Source organism: Mauremys mutica, chromosome 3, assembly GCF_020497125.1.
Source record: "Mauremys mutica isolate MM-2020 ecotype Southern chromosome 3, ASM2049712v1, whole genome shotgun sequence".
Classification (NCBI taxonomy): domain Eukaryota; kingdom Metazoa; phylum Chordata; order Testudines; family Geoemydidae; genus Mauremys; species Mauremys mutica.
The window spans coordinates 166,988,170-167,004,502 of record NC_059074.1 but is presented as its reverse complement, the minus strand read 5'-3'; the positions used below and the strand labels follow the sequence as shown (position 1 = coordinate 167,004,502).

The 16,333-nt window shown below is 41.5% G+C and overlaps 1 protein-coding gene across 2 annotated transcripts in view; it reads right to left on the bottom strand.

Annotated features, from left to right (window-relative positions):
- INTS7 (integrator complex subunit 7) overlaps window positions 1–16,333 on the bottom strand; it is a 39,116-nt gene that overhangs the window by 5,296 nt on the left and 17,487 nt on the right. For both annotated transcript variants that reach the window (XM_045010148.1, XM_045010149.1), the window contains exons 11-19: window positions 15,682–15,921; window positions 14,558–14,695; window positions 13,387–13,593; window positions 8,857–9,051; window positions 7,766–7,869; window positions 7,289–7,357; window positions 4,136–4,268; window positions 2,384–2,482; window positions 473–658 (exon numbers count right to left, since the gene is read on the bottom strand). In XM_045010148.1, the coding sequence (XP_044866083.1) occupies window positions 473–658; window positions 2,384–2,482; window positions 4,136–4,268; window positions 7,289–7,357; window positions 7,766–7,869; window positions 8,857–9,051; window positions 13,387–13,593; window positions 14,558–14,695; window positions 15,682–15,921 (1,371 nt within the window). The remainder of the gene's footprint in view (window positions 1–472; window positions 659–2,383; window positions 2,483–4,135; window positions 4,269–7,288; window positions 7,358–7,765; window positions 7,870–8,856; window positions 9,052–13,386; window positions 13,594–14,557; window positions 14,696–15,681; window positions 15,922–16,333) is intronic.

Below are 16,333 nucleotides of genomic sequence, written 5' to 3'. Positions count from 1 at the left end.
ATGCTTGTGTGGCTAGTTGGTAGAGAATTAGCTACTCTTGCCTTTCTCCTCAGGTGACCTAGCTGCATTCAGAAGGGAATGAAGTTCCACAATATGAAGCAAGTTCCCACAACAGTTAGAATGATGAGTTTCTGCTCCTGAGAGCCCCACATAAAAGCAGTGTCGGTTTGCAGCAGGTGTGGACTGAGGAACTCAGACAGCAATGCATGAGGAAGCTAGCACATTCCTTAACTGCACTATGCCTCGCTCTAACCAATGCTATAAGTCTTCCTTTCAAGAGCATTAAAACTAGTATAGAAATACAAATGAGAAATGTGCATTCACATTTAGTACAAGAATTGGTGAGAATGAAGGGGAAACGTGATGAAAGGATGGTTTCTACCAACAGAAGTGATAGAAGACTATGTTCTGCTCTTGACAGTTATTCGTCAATAAAGCCATAGGGCACATTATGGCTCTATACTATCCATACCTTGTAGTCCTGTCCAGATTTGCTCTGCAGTGTTGAAGATACGTTTAGACAGACAGACTGAATTTTGCGGAAGAGACCTGGTTTGGAGCCATGCTGAACCACTCCCTCCACCTTTAAAGCCAGCTGTTGATTGTTTTGTACAGCAATGGGCTCTGCAGGGTTCCGTGGAGATGGTGACAGAGCGAGCTGAAACACAAAGTCAAGAGTGGAGATTATGGACTTTGAGAGATTCAAAAATTAGTTCTTCTCAGGAGAAATGTGCAATTCATAGGTAAAAGGGAACAGCTCCCTGTACACTGGAAGGGGAAAGCAGCAGATGAACATATAGAACTGAAAGGGGAGAGAGAAGAGTCTCCTAAAGCATATGAGAATTAATAAAGGGCCTTGGGAACACCAGACATGCTCTTTGCACCTGTAGCATCAGTTACACATCTGTGAAAGGAACTCCTTAAACAGCCCTCTAAATACCCACAAATAAAGACCAGATTAAAAGTCTGAGTATTTTGCTTCATTGTTCCTAAAAGGTGTAACTGTCAAGATTGGGTATTCCCCTCCCCTAGTGGAAGGGCGTGTCCTCCAAGCTCCAAGGCTCCCTTCCATTTCCCTCCTCAGTGGCTCCACATCATGCCTGGCTGTTCTAGTCCTGCCACCTGAGGAAGGAGGCAACACTTTTCAGTCTAAGGCTGTAAACATCACTTATAAATGAGCAAGGAAGGTTGCTGCAGAGTCACAGGTGGTGTTCCCTCAGGAGATGAGCATTGCGAGGCCTTCCTTGTCCAAGACTGAGGAAAGTTGGTGAGGGATTTTATCTTCAAGGCTCTATATTTACAAAGTTTAATTCTGTTTGCTTGTTAAGAGCCCTTAAGGTTAGGACTCGGATAATCTTATATACACACACTTCAAGTTATTCCAAATAGACCTAGGCTCAAGAGGCCTGAAATTTTGTGCCTAAAGCAGGTTGATAACTCAGATGTTGGTTTTAATGCACTTTGAAATAGCATTGCAAAATCCTGCCTCCTTCAGGCAACAGATGAAAGTGGCCAAGAGCTAAAAAAAATATCACAATACTAACTTGACAAAAGCCCATTTATTTCAGAATAGAATTCAGAACAATTAGTGAGATGGGAAATTACAATGTAAACCCTCCCCACAACAGTCCACAAAGCAAAGAATGTTACAAGAGGCTGGCTACCAGTGTTTCATTTGAATGTGTTTCCCCACCATCCATATGTAACATTTTCAAAAGAAAACAGAAGTATTTTCGGAAGTGATTTAGACTGCAAATGCCACATTTATAAAGGTATTCAGGCAAAGAAATACCTTTAAAAATCTGCCCCTTCCACACTAAGTTTCACTGAGACTTAGACATCCAAGTGTCTAAATCATTCTTGAAAAGTAGGACTTGGACTTGCTCCTAAGACACTTATATTCTTTTGAAAATTGTCTCAAGTCTTATTAACTTGCAATGATTAGCTACTGTACATAACCAAATCAAAGGAATGTGTTATAAAATAATTTTTAAAAAGTCTATGGAAGACACTTCTTGACCCTGTTTGATAGCTAAGTATTAAACCATAACTCAGCCAGTTATATTCCTCCTCCCACAATACCACACATTTCATTCTTTTAAAGTGAAGTTGGTTGAATCAGAATCCAGTAATTTCTAGTGTTTTATTTATGTGACTTAAATAGCCTGAAATAATTCGTTTCGTTTTTTTTTAAATCTGCTTTTAGAAAACCCTCTCAAATCCCCCAAATTTGCTTCCAGGTTGAGACACTAGGCAGCTTCCTTGCTCTAGCATGATGAACACTAGAGCTGTATCTTTTTCTTTTTTTAGGACGATTGCTATATTTCCCCATAAGATTCTTATGCATGAATTGTAATCTAAATCCAATCTGTGCACCGCTTACCTTAATACTTGTAGATTGCAATTTCTGAAAGAAATACCTTTGAAATGAAAGGGGAACTTTCAACAAGGCGATAACTGCATTGCATAGGCAAGCTGTGTGCTGTAAACAGAGACAAGGCAAATGAGATGAAATTATTTTAACAGCAATATGAAAAAGCATGTACTTCAAGCAGTAATACTGCAGTTATTTCTACTAAGGCCTTGTCTACACTGCTACTTTATAGTGGCAACATTCTCACTCAGGGGTGTGAAAAAACACCCCCTTGAGCACTGCAAGTTTCAGCGCTGTAAAGTGGCAGCGTAGACAGTGCGCCAACACTGGGAGCTACTCCCCCTGCGACTACGCAGCCATGTTAAAGCGCTGCCACGGCAATGCTTTAACGTTGCTAGTGAAGACATACCCTAAGAGACTAATAAATGCACCATCAAGGTTGCAGGATAGCACATATTTACTACCAGAGATGGAAAGAGACCACCACATCATCAGGGCTCTCTTCTGGAAGGGCAGAACACAGAATATCCTGACCTGACAGAGCAACAAGATAGCCAAGAAGACCCTACAAGGAATACATTACAGCTGAAATAACGCTGCATGTAAGAGTGCTGAGGTCAGCGGAGTTGCACCCATTTACAAGGCTGAATTTAGCACATTGATGTTTATATCTGGCTTAAAAATGATTCTCGTCTCACTCACGTAAGTCAGGAGTAATGCCACTGGAGTAAATTAATTACACTGGTCTAAAACTGGCATGATGAGAGAATCAAGGAAAGAGTTCAGTTTGTTTTTATATATTATACACAGACTGAAGAGCTGGAAAGCAACAGAAAAGGGATTCCATGATGAGAGACTTAGTAAAATACCCAAGAGATTAATAATCTTTCAAAGTTTACATGGGCTGTGTTTTATAGTTCACTTTAGAATAAGTGGGTGATGTCAATTTAAATAATAAGTAGAATTGGATGCAAAAAACCATGCATGAAACATGGTTTCCTATAATTTGCATTTCTGCTTTATCATGGCCAGTAATGTTACCAGAAACAAGTACTAGTATAGTACAGCAGTGAAGAAAAGAGCAGTATGTTATCAGTTCTGTATTTTCGAATAGTACAATTTGCATTGTGTTCTCTGATGACCTGCACTGATAAGAGAAACACTACACTTGCAAAGTGCTGTGCTGAAATGCCACTGGCCTGACAAATGAAGCAAAGCTGGAAGGCTGTGACACATGGACTCTGCAGCATTTCACACATTCCATAGACAAAATTGCTGCATGACAGCAACTACAGCACTAGTAACAAAGGATATGACAAACTGACAAAAGCCAGAATATGTAACATTAATGTTGATGTTCCTTTAACTTTTACTGTAGTTCCCCTCCCCCTCAGTCAGTAGCATCATATCAGTTTCTGTATTTCTTGACTTTTGTCCATTCTGATCAGACCATTAATGTTACAGATGCTGTAACTAGTGCTGTGGAAGACACGACTGTGGAACATGAAAAATGCTATTAGTCAGTATGTGAGCTACCTCCAACTTTGCTTCACTCTTCAGCTAATTTTATTTAATTTCATAGCTCCAAGTGCAACATCATCATCAGATACCCCCTATTCATTGGAGAACACATACACTAATTGTAGATGATGCTAATGAAGGGCTGAATCAATATATTCTTTAGCATACATCCTTCAACACCAAGAAAATGAGTTGCAGAATGTTTTAGAAACCTCTCTTTATACTGTAGCTGCTACTTGCCAAGTAAGACACAGGAGCATATTTCCTGTTCAATGATTCCACTTCCTCCAACACATGATTAAATACAGACATCATTCTTCTTTCATATTCACTCTCAACATGTGCTGCTCCACTCGAGGTGTACTCCTGGAAACTAGAAAATAAGCTATTTTAATTGTGCCGACATACTCCATCCATCCTAGTCATCTAGTCCCATCCTCAGACAAGTTCCAATAAGATTGTTGTTTATTCCAGCTTTAAGTATCTTCAGTAAGGAAGATTTCATTTCTTTCAAAGAGCTTGTTCTGTTCCTTGGCTATTCTGATACTGTAATTATTATCTCTCTCTCCTATTTAAACCCAAGTTTTCCTTCTTGTAGTTTGTCCATGACTTTGTCTTGCCCTCTTTAAACCCTCATTCTGCACAGACAATTAGGTCTTTCTTCTATCCTTTCCTAGAGCCAACATCCCTAAATCCATTAGCTTTTCTTTACAAGTTTTATTTCTTGAACTGTGCATTATTTTTTTATTGCTTTTCCCTAATACTCTCTATTTTGTCAAGATCTTACAGTGACCGGAATCAAAGGAGGTTCTCCAACGGAGGACCTACCACTGCAGACTAGTACAGAATAATTACCTTGCTTTTTATCCCTGACCTCCAAGCAACAGTCCTGTTAAAAGCCACTCAGGTCTTGGCACAATCCTGTGCTCAAATGCATATACACAACTTCACTGACAGCAACGGGAGTTACATAGGTGTCCATGCAAATTAGGGCCATATTTTCCTTTTTGCAACATTGTCATATCACTAAATCTCATTCACTATAATCCTGTACCAGAGTGGTCTGCCCTCTTAAGAGTGGTTGTGCCTTCTGGTCAGCCCAACCTGTCACATGGCTTGGCCCATCAAGGTTTGAAAGGTCCAGAGTGAGAGCATGAGTGTGTAAAAAGGACTTTGACGTTATTGATAGAGAGGAAGTGGTCCTGGCACTAAATGGTGCTTGGGAGAAAAATCCCATCACTATTTCTCTAAGGGCCAGGAGCCTTGTAGAGAGAGCTGGGCAAGGCTCCCCTCTTGCCCAAGCCAACTGGGGATGAGCTGGTAGTCAGGCAACAGCATAAATGGTGCCTTTTCCCTCACAGCAGGGCAGACGCAAGCAAGAAAAGTCTGCCTACTGGATTCTCCTAAACCTGAGGATTAAGAGAGGAAAAAGGAGCCAGTTGAGGAAGAAGTTGGCTAGGCCCTACAGCTGCCTAAATTATATCCTGACATCAAGGAGGAAAACGGAGGACTTCTGTTTAAGGAGAGAGGTAATAACTGCTGGAATCACCCAGTTCCAGGAGGAGAGCTAGGGGGATCCTGACACAATGAGAGACAGAGTGACTGCTTCATTGATATATACCCCATTCCAGGAGAACTGGGGGACTAGTTAACTCATGACCCAGATCCAAGGAGGAGAGCTGGGGGATTCCTGTTTTGAAGGAGTAACCATTTGAAGGACAACCTCAGCTTTAGGAAAGGGGTCGGGGTGGAGGAGGGTGTCTCCTGAACTAAGACAAAGAACTGACCAGTCCTCTTCTAGGGACATAGATGTGGGTGACCTTGGGCAACTAACAAAGTCAGTCACCCATGGTAGAAAAACGTAATAAATCAGACCCCTGGAAGGAAATGTGGGTTTCTGAGCCAACCTAAGTTTGGTAATTGACTGAAAGAACCCAAGAGGGCACTGAGTGCAAGGTACTGGCAGGGCCACGAGTGGGAAACCTCCAGAATGTCTGTGATATTTTTGTTGCTCCAGTATTCTTCCTGTAATTGTACATTTACACATTTCTTCCCATGTCAGATACCCTAACCAAGAGATCAGGGCCATTGTGCTAGGCAACGTACAATCGCAGTCATAACACAGCCCTGACCCCAGAGAGATCACCGTCTAGGTTTGTAGCAAGACACAGTGGGTGAATGGATCAGACACATAAAAAGGGGCATGACAAAACATTACAATAGTAAAACAAACATGCTTTACATAATCAATGCTCTGAGCTGCTCACCTGCCCAGTCATTTCCAATCAACATTCTCTTTATTTAATTTCGTTGTATTGATTTTAGACCATGAATGAGTATTGTACTTTAATACTTTACTCTTCTACTTGGCCTCAAAACACTTCATAAAACTTAACGAATTTAGTCTCAGCACATAAGCAAGCATTAGCATCTTCACAGATAGCATCTGTCTCTCAGTTAGCCTAAGTAACAAACCAAGAAGTCACTGGCTGAGCTAGGAATACAATCCTTCCTCCCGCACCCTACCATTCCAATTATTTATAAACCCTCGCTGTTAAATATTTTTATGTTTGATTAGCATAGCTTCCCATCCACCCTCCTAGTTATTAATGGAAATAATGGTTAGGACTGATTCCCCTATGAAGCCTATTTCAAAACTTCTAAATTGAGAGTAGTCATTATTACAGAACTTTTTTTCTCCAATTAAACAGAACAGATTTACACAATCTGCATTTCTCAAGTGGAGAGTTTCAAAGGATCTGATTTAGCACTCATTAACTTCAAAGGAAGTTGGATTGGGCCCAAATGAAGGTACTTTATTAGTGCTAATCAGTCTTATGGGGTGAAAAAATGATCCCTCGTGTAATTCCACTGAAGTCAATGGATTTACACCAGAGAAAAATGTAACCTGTTAAGTATGTATCCTAAGGTCTCCAGAGCAATGAGAGAGAGTGTGCACATAATGAGGGAGGGAGTAACAGCAGATGACAAAACCCCAGAAGAAATCAATGGTATGAATGAAACAATGAGCTAAAAACAATAGAAAAAGCAGCAGAGGAAGTATCTGGGAAGTTACTTCTATGATTTTGACCCAAAAATATCCATACCTAAAAACAGCTCAATTACAGTATCTTTTACATAAAAAAGAAATTAATCTGGAGTAAAACCAACACAAATAAAGGACAATTTGAATGGAGGCTACCAGGGTATCTTCAATTTAAGCTTAGCAAGATCAGAACTTTGCAGCAGATCTGTGTATGTAAATGTGCCAAGTGTAGAATCCAGGCTATATTTATGTATCTTCTGCATTTTTCCCTTGTTAATGGGGTCTTTTAGATAGAAAAGTTAGGGAGCTGGGAGTGGAGAGAGTAGAAATGTTACCAGCAGACTTACCTTGCAGATTCTGGATCCAAAATCAGGGCTTCAATTGCATGTGAAATCAATAGGCAGCTCTGCTGTTGTCTGACATTATAGGAAAGATTTATAGATATGCTATCTCAACACAAAGTAATGTGTATTCCCTACTGGCATTTTTCATTATGACAACGAAAGGAATATAATGAGGTAACTGCCATAAGTATCTGCACCAACGACAGGGCAAGAACCAAAGACTCCTAGTTTTTCAAGATCATACCCATCAAAGCTTGTGTAATAACTGAAGCAATTCCAAATAACAAAAGAACATTGTGGGAGGGTGACAGATTTCTTTTTGAATAGGTTTCAAAAATACCAATATTGAGATTTTTAAAGCAGTTATTAGTGGCTTCAGAATTACACTTCATAAACTAGGATTGTTGAGCCTTACACATCACCCTTACAAGCAACTTCAAATAAAAGCAAGCAAATTCTGAGTTCTGAACGGTAGGATACAATTCTACATTCCTTAAAGTTGCCGAGTCTGCATCGAAAGATGACTGATACAGATCCCCATATCGTGTAGCCAGGTTACGGAATTCTTCCATGGAGAGTTTCATCTACAGCAAAGAAACAATGTTGCTGATCAACAGAAATAAAATACCACAGCTGTGTTCTACAACAGGGGTTCCTGACCTTTTTCTTTCTGAGGCCCACCTCCCCCAAACACACTATAAAAGTTCTACAACCCACCTGTGCCACAACAACTTTTTTTCTGCATATTCAGTAGATTAAAAGCCAGGGATGGCATTAGGGGTAGCGAGAGCAACTGCCCAGGGTCCCATATCACAGGGGGCTCCACAAAGCTACGTTGCTCAGGCTTTGGCTTTGAGCCTTGGGCCCCAGCGAGTCTAACACTAGCGCTATTCTCTGATTTATTCAGGCAGGCCCCCTCAAACCTGCTCATGGCCCCCCCAAGGGTTGAAAACCGCTGTTCTACAACATTGAACTGAGCAAAGCCATAAATATTTTGGCAATGTACCTCTAGTGCCCTCTATCTTACATTTCTGAAACTTGCCAGAGAGAGTAAGCTAGATGTTAGATATTACAAAATAAATCATTCATCGACTAAGCTGTTCTTTCTAAACCTATTCACAAAATGCTAATATACCATTCAATAACTGTGGTCTCACACACACTTTATATAAAGGACTACTGGCACCTCTCTGATGAGTCTGGCTACTACTCACCTGTTTTGTATGTCTCAGTTATTGTCTACTCTACAGCTCCTCTATGTAGACTGTAAGCTCCTCAGGACAGTATAATACCTCCAAAATATTCTGTACCATTATAAAATGAGTGCATTAAATTGGTAATTGCATACATAACCACCCCATGATTATATGATGATACACCAAAATGAGGACTTGCATGATACACATGGACATTTGTGGGCACTGCAATTGAAAAACAAGGCCCAGTATGCAATGACAAGCGCAATAATACTTTCCCTTTCATTCCTTCAATTAGAGCACTAAATTTTCTCATCTCAACAGGTAGACCAAGTTCAAATAAAATGGCTCAAGAGAGAAATAATGAACACATGCCTGGGTAGAGATGCGCCCACATCTCTGGAGGTCATTTCCTGATGTCATTGCAATTGTTGTGGCAATGGCAGGTGGTGGACTAGTTTTTAGGCTGTTACAGGTGCAGATGAGTTGAGAGAAAGCCTGCAGAAGGTCAATCCTGAGCTTGACAAACCCACATTGAAAGCTCAGAGGGTTAAGTGGTGTGCTGGCAGCCTGAAAAACAAATAAAACCAGGAGGTTGATAGTTTGGGTCAAAAAACATATGTGACATTTATAAAACCCTTGCAATATCACTGAATTTTTTCATCAGACGAAGGGAAGTATTTGCTTTGATGCCAAGATTATTTTTTAAAACTCAGGATAAAGCTACACAAATTAACTGTTTTGTGTTTAAAAAGGCATAATAGCTAAAAAGACCTGATCAAAGTTTTAATATTGGATGTAAGTACTTAGGAACTTAAGTTCAGACTCCACAAGATTATTTTAACTTCTGAAAGAAGCTGCCACTTAAGTTGCTAAAATATAACCTTCAGGTTTCACTCCCCACACAAAACTGACCTGAATAACTTGAGTCTTTTCAGCGGGTGGGCTAGCCCTTTAAAGTTCAGCAGCACCTATGCCTAGTTATCCACTTCCAGGGTGATGGGTTTGGGAATAGGCTGGTGGTTGGGTCAGATGACCAGGCATCACATGATAGCACAGAAGCAGTGTTTCTTATAAACGGACAGAGAGCTGCAGGCAGGGGTGAAAGCAGTATTAAGTTCTTACCAGTATGGGGGCCGGCTCTGGGCCACTGGAAGGGGAAGGGCCTCAGGTGGAAGGGCTGGACCTGGGGGTCAGCCTCCCCCAGCCAGCCCTTCAGAGCTGCCTGGCCCTCATCGCCCAGGATTCTGGCAGCAATTTAAAAGGAACCAGGGCTTCGGCTGCTGTGGCAGCTGGGAGCCCCGGGCCCTTTTAAATCGCCAGCCCCAGGGCAGCTGCCCGTATTGCCACTCCCGTTAGCAGCCGGGGGGGGACGGGAACAGACGGCGATAAAGCACCGCGGCAGCACCTTAACGTCATTGCCACCTTTGCCCCCTCGTTGGAGGGACCTATGCCACGGCAGCGCTTTAACGCAGGCTGCATATGGGCCGGTACCAGCCCACTTTCACCCCTGGCTGCAGGAGACCCAGGGTCAGAGAGGACTAGGGAAGGAGTTCTCCACACCAGCAAGAAGAAAAGGTCTAGCAGCTGCCATTATCTGCAATGAGAGGAGGGAGCAAAAATCCTGGAGAGGGAATTAGGAGGCCCTTGAGGAAGGAAGCATCTAAAAGCAAGCAGCTCAGAACAGATAGTGCAGATGGGTGTTGAAAGGAGTTGATAAGTGCACTTGTTTGGGGGTCCAGGCTGGAACTTCCATTGAGGGTGGGAGTATGCAAGGAACTGCTGAGCCCTGTGACAATCCTGATTGAAAATGGAAGACCCGGTGTTATATTGCTGGACGTATGTTTTGTTTATCTATGCTATCTTAATAAACATTTGGGACAGTTCTGAGAATTCAAGAGTGGGGTAACTGCAGCAGCAGGGTCTGATGCTGGATGAGGCAAGACCCTGTTTCACGGCCCCCTAATGAGGATCTCATGTTTCTGTATCTTCCATTCTTGAAGGTACGCCCATCTTATTCCCTCCCCACTGCACCAATTTTAAAAAGAAGAGTTTGTGCTGGTGAAAGGTGCCTCTTTATTCTCTTCATTTATAGCACAATTTGCGCACACTTGCTCACCAGTGTTTCTCACCTAAGATCAACTAGTAGAGACTGCCTCTGGCAGGGAGCGAGTGGGTAAGTTCAGTCTCCAAGTGTTGGCCTCTCCGCCAGCAAGAGCACCAAATGTGATGACATTGTGACATCACACTTGTTTGCTAGGAAGTGGACAGCCACCTACCAAATTTATGCAAGATGGGCCACTGAACAGTTCCCAGATTATAGTGGATTTTCAGTAACTACTGGGATACATTTGAACCAGTGACCCAGAGACAAGAGGTTCTAGCACATTCCCTATGTAAAACATGAGCTATCCAGCCCCATTCATGGTCCTTTGCTTTCCTTTCTCCAGATCTGTAAGGGATAGTTCTGAGGGGGGAAGCTGTTCAGAGTTCTCTTAACAGATCTGATTCTGTGGAAGGAAGCTCATACACTGTAAAGGTATTAGTCTCAAGACTATACTGAAGTGATCCTGACAAAGCAGCACGTATGATGTGAGCTCTAAATAATGATAGTTTAAATTGCTTCATCAGAGTTTTGTATTTTCTCTCCCCCCATTGGTAATACTTTTATTGGGCAGTAGGCGTACAGCTTCATGTACAATAGCTGCTCTGTGCCAGAGAACAGGCCCTGTCCCAAAAAGTCTATACTTACTGTGTGAACAAGTAGGACAGTCTGTCACAGATGGAGACTGGAACTGAAAAACTTCACAGAGTGAAGTTGTTTATGCTGAAGTGTTAGGGTAGATGTAGGAAGGAGGGTTGGTAGGTACATGGTCAGAAGGAATCATGCAGCTGCAGCAATATGGAGGTAGTAGGTGGTGCACTAGCTCAACATACAGTGTGGGCTGAACAGCTGGAGCAAGTTACCATGCATCCTGTGTTCCAGCTGGAATGATTAGAAAGAGGATGTCAGTTAGCTTGCCCCAGTTGTTCCCTTGCTACCAAGACAGCCAAGAGCTATAAACAAACAGTGCTCCATTGGCTGAACTGATGCCCATGCTGTTCACACAGGGCCTCAGTGGAGGCAACAGTTGGCAGGTTGCGATGTCAAATGTGGAAATTTTACTTTCCCTGACAAACTAGAGAAGTTCCTCCCTCTCCTTCACACATCTGGGATGTGTGCTGATCCATAATGTAGGCAGGGACATCTGCACCTGAAAGAGCTGCTTACATGACTGCTAGAACAGGGATCCGCAGTGACTGCAATGATGGGTCACACGCTACCCTTAAGCAGCAATGACTGGCAGGCTGACACAAGACGACTGGGAGGGTGACACAAGGAGAGTGAAAGGAGGATGAAGTTGGGAGTATTAAAAATATTTTGTTCTTATAGTACTTTGCATCCATCTGAAAGTGCTCCATAAAGATGAGCAGGTGAGTGCAGCGCAAATGGGTTATGCAATTTGTCCAGATCACACTAAGTTAGTGACACTCAGCAATAAAAGCAGCTCTCCTGACTCCCAGCTCTTTGCTTAATCTTCTGGACCAGAGCAGCCCACAAGGTGAAAGAGCAAAGGCCTCCGTCCTGACTGCAGCCTACACAGAGTGCAAAGAGTGGCAACAGCTCTGGACAGCAACCCCACCAATTTAATAGAACCTCAGAATCTGGAAAATGGCCATGAAAAAGTTATTGTATTTCCTATATTGGCCTGTTTTAAAGGTTACACTTTAGCTTGTAGTGACTGTTAAAATGGCACATTAAAAGAAATGTAATTTTTAAAAAAAGAACAGTAGGCATCCCTCCCTGAAATTTTAAAACTAAAAAACCCCACTTATTTCGCCAATAAATTGAGCACTCACAAATTTAAAGGGAAGGGAGAGTGCACTGCATTCATGAAGGACACACAGATGTGGTTTAGGTCCTTTCTGCTGATTCAGCTGCAGCAATTAATATAAACACTACTGCCAGAGCTGTGCTGACACTGAGAATGCTAATGCACAAACAAATAAATAGGAGCCCTGTTAGTTTCAGCTCCATTCAAAAGGCACAGGAAAAACCACATCTATGACTGACTAATTGGAAGGACAAAATATGAAAAGAAGAAGAATGTTGAAACTTCACCAAAGGCTATGAAAAATCTGAAGTGACCTGACAGAGGGTAGTTTGTTTATATAAACCCTAACATTTTTCCAGCTGCATCAATGCTTGGCTATTTACAACTTCTCACTATTTTCATCATGTTAAACAATTAAGTAATTTTCTGCTCTATATAAATTGGGCACCATCTTAATCCTGCTTGCCTTGAATAGTCAACTAGACTGGCTTATTTCATCCCTCCCTATAGCTGTTTCTAACCAATGGCCATCTTAGAAGATATGCCATTTCCCACAATCATTTTTAGATTATGGTAACATCTAAAGGCCCAAATAAAAATCAAGGCCTTGTTAGTGAGGCCTTGTACAAACATAGACAGTCCCTGCCAAAAAAGCTTACCATCTAAAGAAAGAAAACAGAGGATGGAAGAGAGGAAAATGTTATCCTGATTTTATAGATGGGGAATTCTAGAAGAGGTTACGTGACTTGTTCAAGGTCATGCACAGGAAGTCAGTGACAGAGCTGAGAACTGAACTCAGTTTTCCTGAGTCCCAGTACAGTGCCTTAACAGACTATGCTTCCTCTCTCAACCAGCAGTTAGTTACAACTGACCTTTCCCTATATGCCATTCCAAAAATAATAGTTCCTGCAGGCTTCACTAAGAACAATTTCTCCAAGCCTTTGAAAAGTCTTGTTAACAAAAACCAAACCAAGGACAATTGCTACAACCTACAGACTCACCATCGCTAGAGTAGAGGATGTATACTAACCGTTAGCGATGCTATCCCTTTGTGATAAGATTTTAAAGATTCAGCAATGCAAGAGAGTGCTGAACTATAATCTTCTTCTTGAAGCCCCGTCAGACACTGCTCTGCATGGGAAAACTCCTTCAAACTGTTCAGCCAGAAGTAGAAGTGTTCTGAAGCCACTTGAGTCAGCAGGCTTTGATACAGCTCTCTGGCCATGTCATGATTACCCTAAGAAAGGGCAAGTAAACAAAAACAACAACAAAAAAGTGAGGATCTTGCACTTAAATAAGTAAGTGACATAGCAACAAATAAAAACAAAACCAAAAAACCAAAAACAAAAAAAAAAAACCCCAAGCCCTCAAAAACTATTCTTTAAAAATAGTGTGCGACATCTTCAACATTTCATCAAGGCAATCCTGCTGAGATGTAGCAGTATAGTTACTTATGTCTGGCATACATAATCTTGTAGGAAGTACTACTGTTTAAACAAAACACCTCAGAGATTCAGCTCTAAAAAGACATTAATACAAATTTTTGCATCTCCCATCTCCAAAGTGTTTAACGTTAATTAATCTTCACTTCAGGGTAGTAAAGAGTCATTACATCAGTTATACCAGTGGGTCTCAAACTTTTTTACTGGCGACCCCTTTCACACAGCAAGCCTATGATTGCGGCCCCCCCCTAATAAATTAAACACTTTTAAAATATATTTAACACCATTATAAATGCTGGAGGCAAGCAGGGTTTGGGGTGGAGGTTGACAGCTCGCGACCCCCTGAGGGGTCCTGATCCCCAGTTTGAGAACCCCTGAGTTATACATATAGAGATATACATACAGCAGAGGCTACATGACTTTACCAGGCCAAAAAGGAAACTAGTCAGAGTAGGGTTTGGGGGACAAATCCCTGATTCCTAATCATCACATCATGCCTTTCTTCAGGCTGCAGTACTCACTGGTCACCACCAGCTGACAGACACCTGTGACAGCCTCCAATGCTGAGGTTTACATACAACTCTCCTGTTTCACAAACCTGAACCAGTGTTACAGTGAAATAAAAAAGGGAAAATACTATTTTCCTTTCCCCACTTTCTTCCTCCCTCTGAGTGCTTACTTAACTCTCCACTCCCAAGTCACAGTGTGGCTGACTATACTTTCTACTGAGGAAGTCTCTTTCTAGAAACTTGCACATACCATTCTGGAGGCCTGCCTGGCTATCCTGTATGCTGTCCATCCATTGGAGACATTCTCAAGCTGTTGTTTGATAACATTTTTAACTTCAGAAGATAAAGCTTTTTGACTGGCAACAAATATCACTGTGGCGAGGGATACCTAATGGAAAACAACCGTTAACATGGAAGAAACATTTCCATTTGTATGTTTTTAGAAAGCATCAGAAGCAGTGATTGTGTCAAGTAAGTCCAAGATTGTATAAAACCTTTCTTAAAAAAAAAACACACACAAGACAAAATTTGCTTCTGAACGTCAAATCTTCGTTACGGATTTCAGATAAACAGGCAATGAAAGGGCTCTTTTATTACTGAAGTTTGGCAAATTTACACTTTCAATTAGAATGTTAAAGTAGAGATACATCCAAGCGAAGTCATAGTAAAGCACTGTAAAACTATAATTACATGAAATGAAAAAGAAGAGTAACAGACTTTCTTGAAGACTAAGGCCCAGATTTTAAAATGTATTTAGGTGTTGCTGTACTCAATGTTGTGTCTAATTGATTTAGCAGCCTAAGTCTCAATTTCAAAAGGGATTTAGGCACTTAGGAACCTAAATCCCATGACTGTTAATGGGTCTTATATGAAACTACACTGAGTGTAGCCTTTCAAATCCAGGCTTAAGCTCTCATTTCCAATTAAAATCCCCTCAACGGGTTTGTCTCTCTTAGAACCCTCTAAACCATACATGTTTGAAGGCCCATGTATAACTGAGGTATCTACTTCTGAACTGCCATCTTTCTTGTCTAGAGTTCCAGCAGTGCATGATGATGATCCGGTTTGCCTATGTGTAGCTTGTGCCCTCTACTGGACAGAATACAGATCAAACACTTCAGTTCTCTCTTCTAGCTAAGTGAACAGAGGTCTGTGGCTTTGGTGCTGCATATTCAGAGTACTAGTATTTCCCATTCTGCAAATATATAGTTAACAGTGAACTGATAAATTCCTGCTGAGGCAACAGATTAGCATTTTCTGTCACCGATGTAACAATTAGCTAAATCAGTTCACGAAATATCAATTAGTTTCCATTGTAATTCCATGTGGATTTTGTTCCATCAAGGAGAGTTCTCCTGAACAGCAGTTTCTTACCAAAAGTTCCTGTTGTTTATCTGTAGCAGATCGTCCAATCACTTTATAGAGGTCCATTAAGTCTCCCAGCATGCCATCACCTAAAACAGGCAGCTGCATGGCAATTGCTGCTAAACAGTGGCACATGAGAATTCTAGCAGCATCCTGAGCACTGTGCAACTGTGTCAGCAAGGACTCAACCACCGATTGGCTCAGATGGGGACGACACTTGGCCAGCTTCACCATACAAGTTAGTGCAATCTGCAATGTGCAAACATCACAATGTTCCAACATCAAGCACCGTCCAACATTGAATTCACTTAAAAATATGAACTATCACAATATTCAGACTACAATTAAATTACAGAGCTAATGGAAAACAAGATGTATTTATAAACCTGTACTAGAGGTGTACTCTGCCAAACCACCACATCTCTGTCCAGAAGAGTACACAGTTTAAAAGCACACACATGTACAAGACACAGCAGTGTAATATTTTCTTTTCTTACAGGTTTAGTCAAAGTAATATTATAAAATTATTTGCTTGGTACTAGCTTGTTAGGTAGGACCAAAGGGTAACTGTTCACAAAAGTATGGTGGTCACTTATGTAAGTTTCTGTTCTTCCACCAGCCAAACCAAGTGCCGTCTGAGATCCCCTCGGAGTAGCAAGAC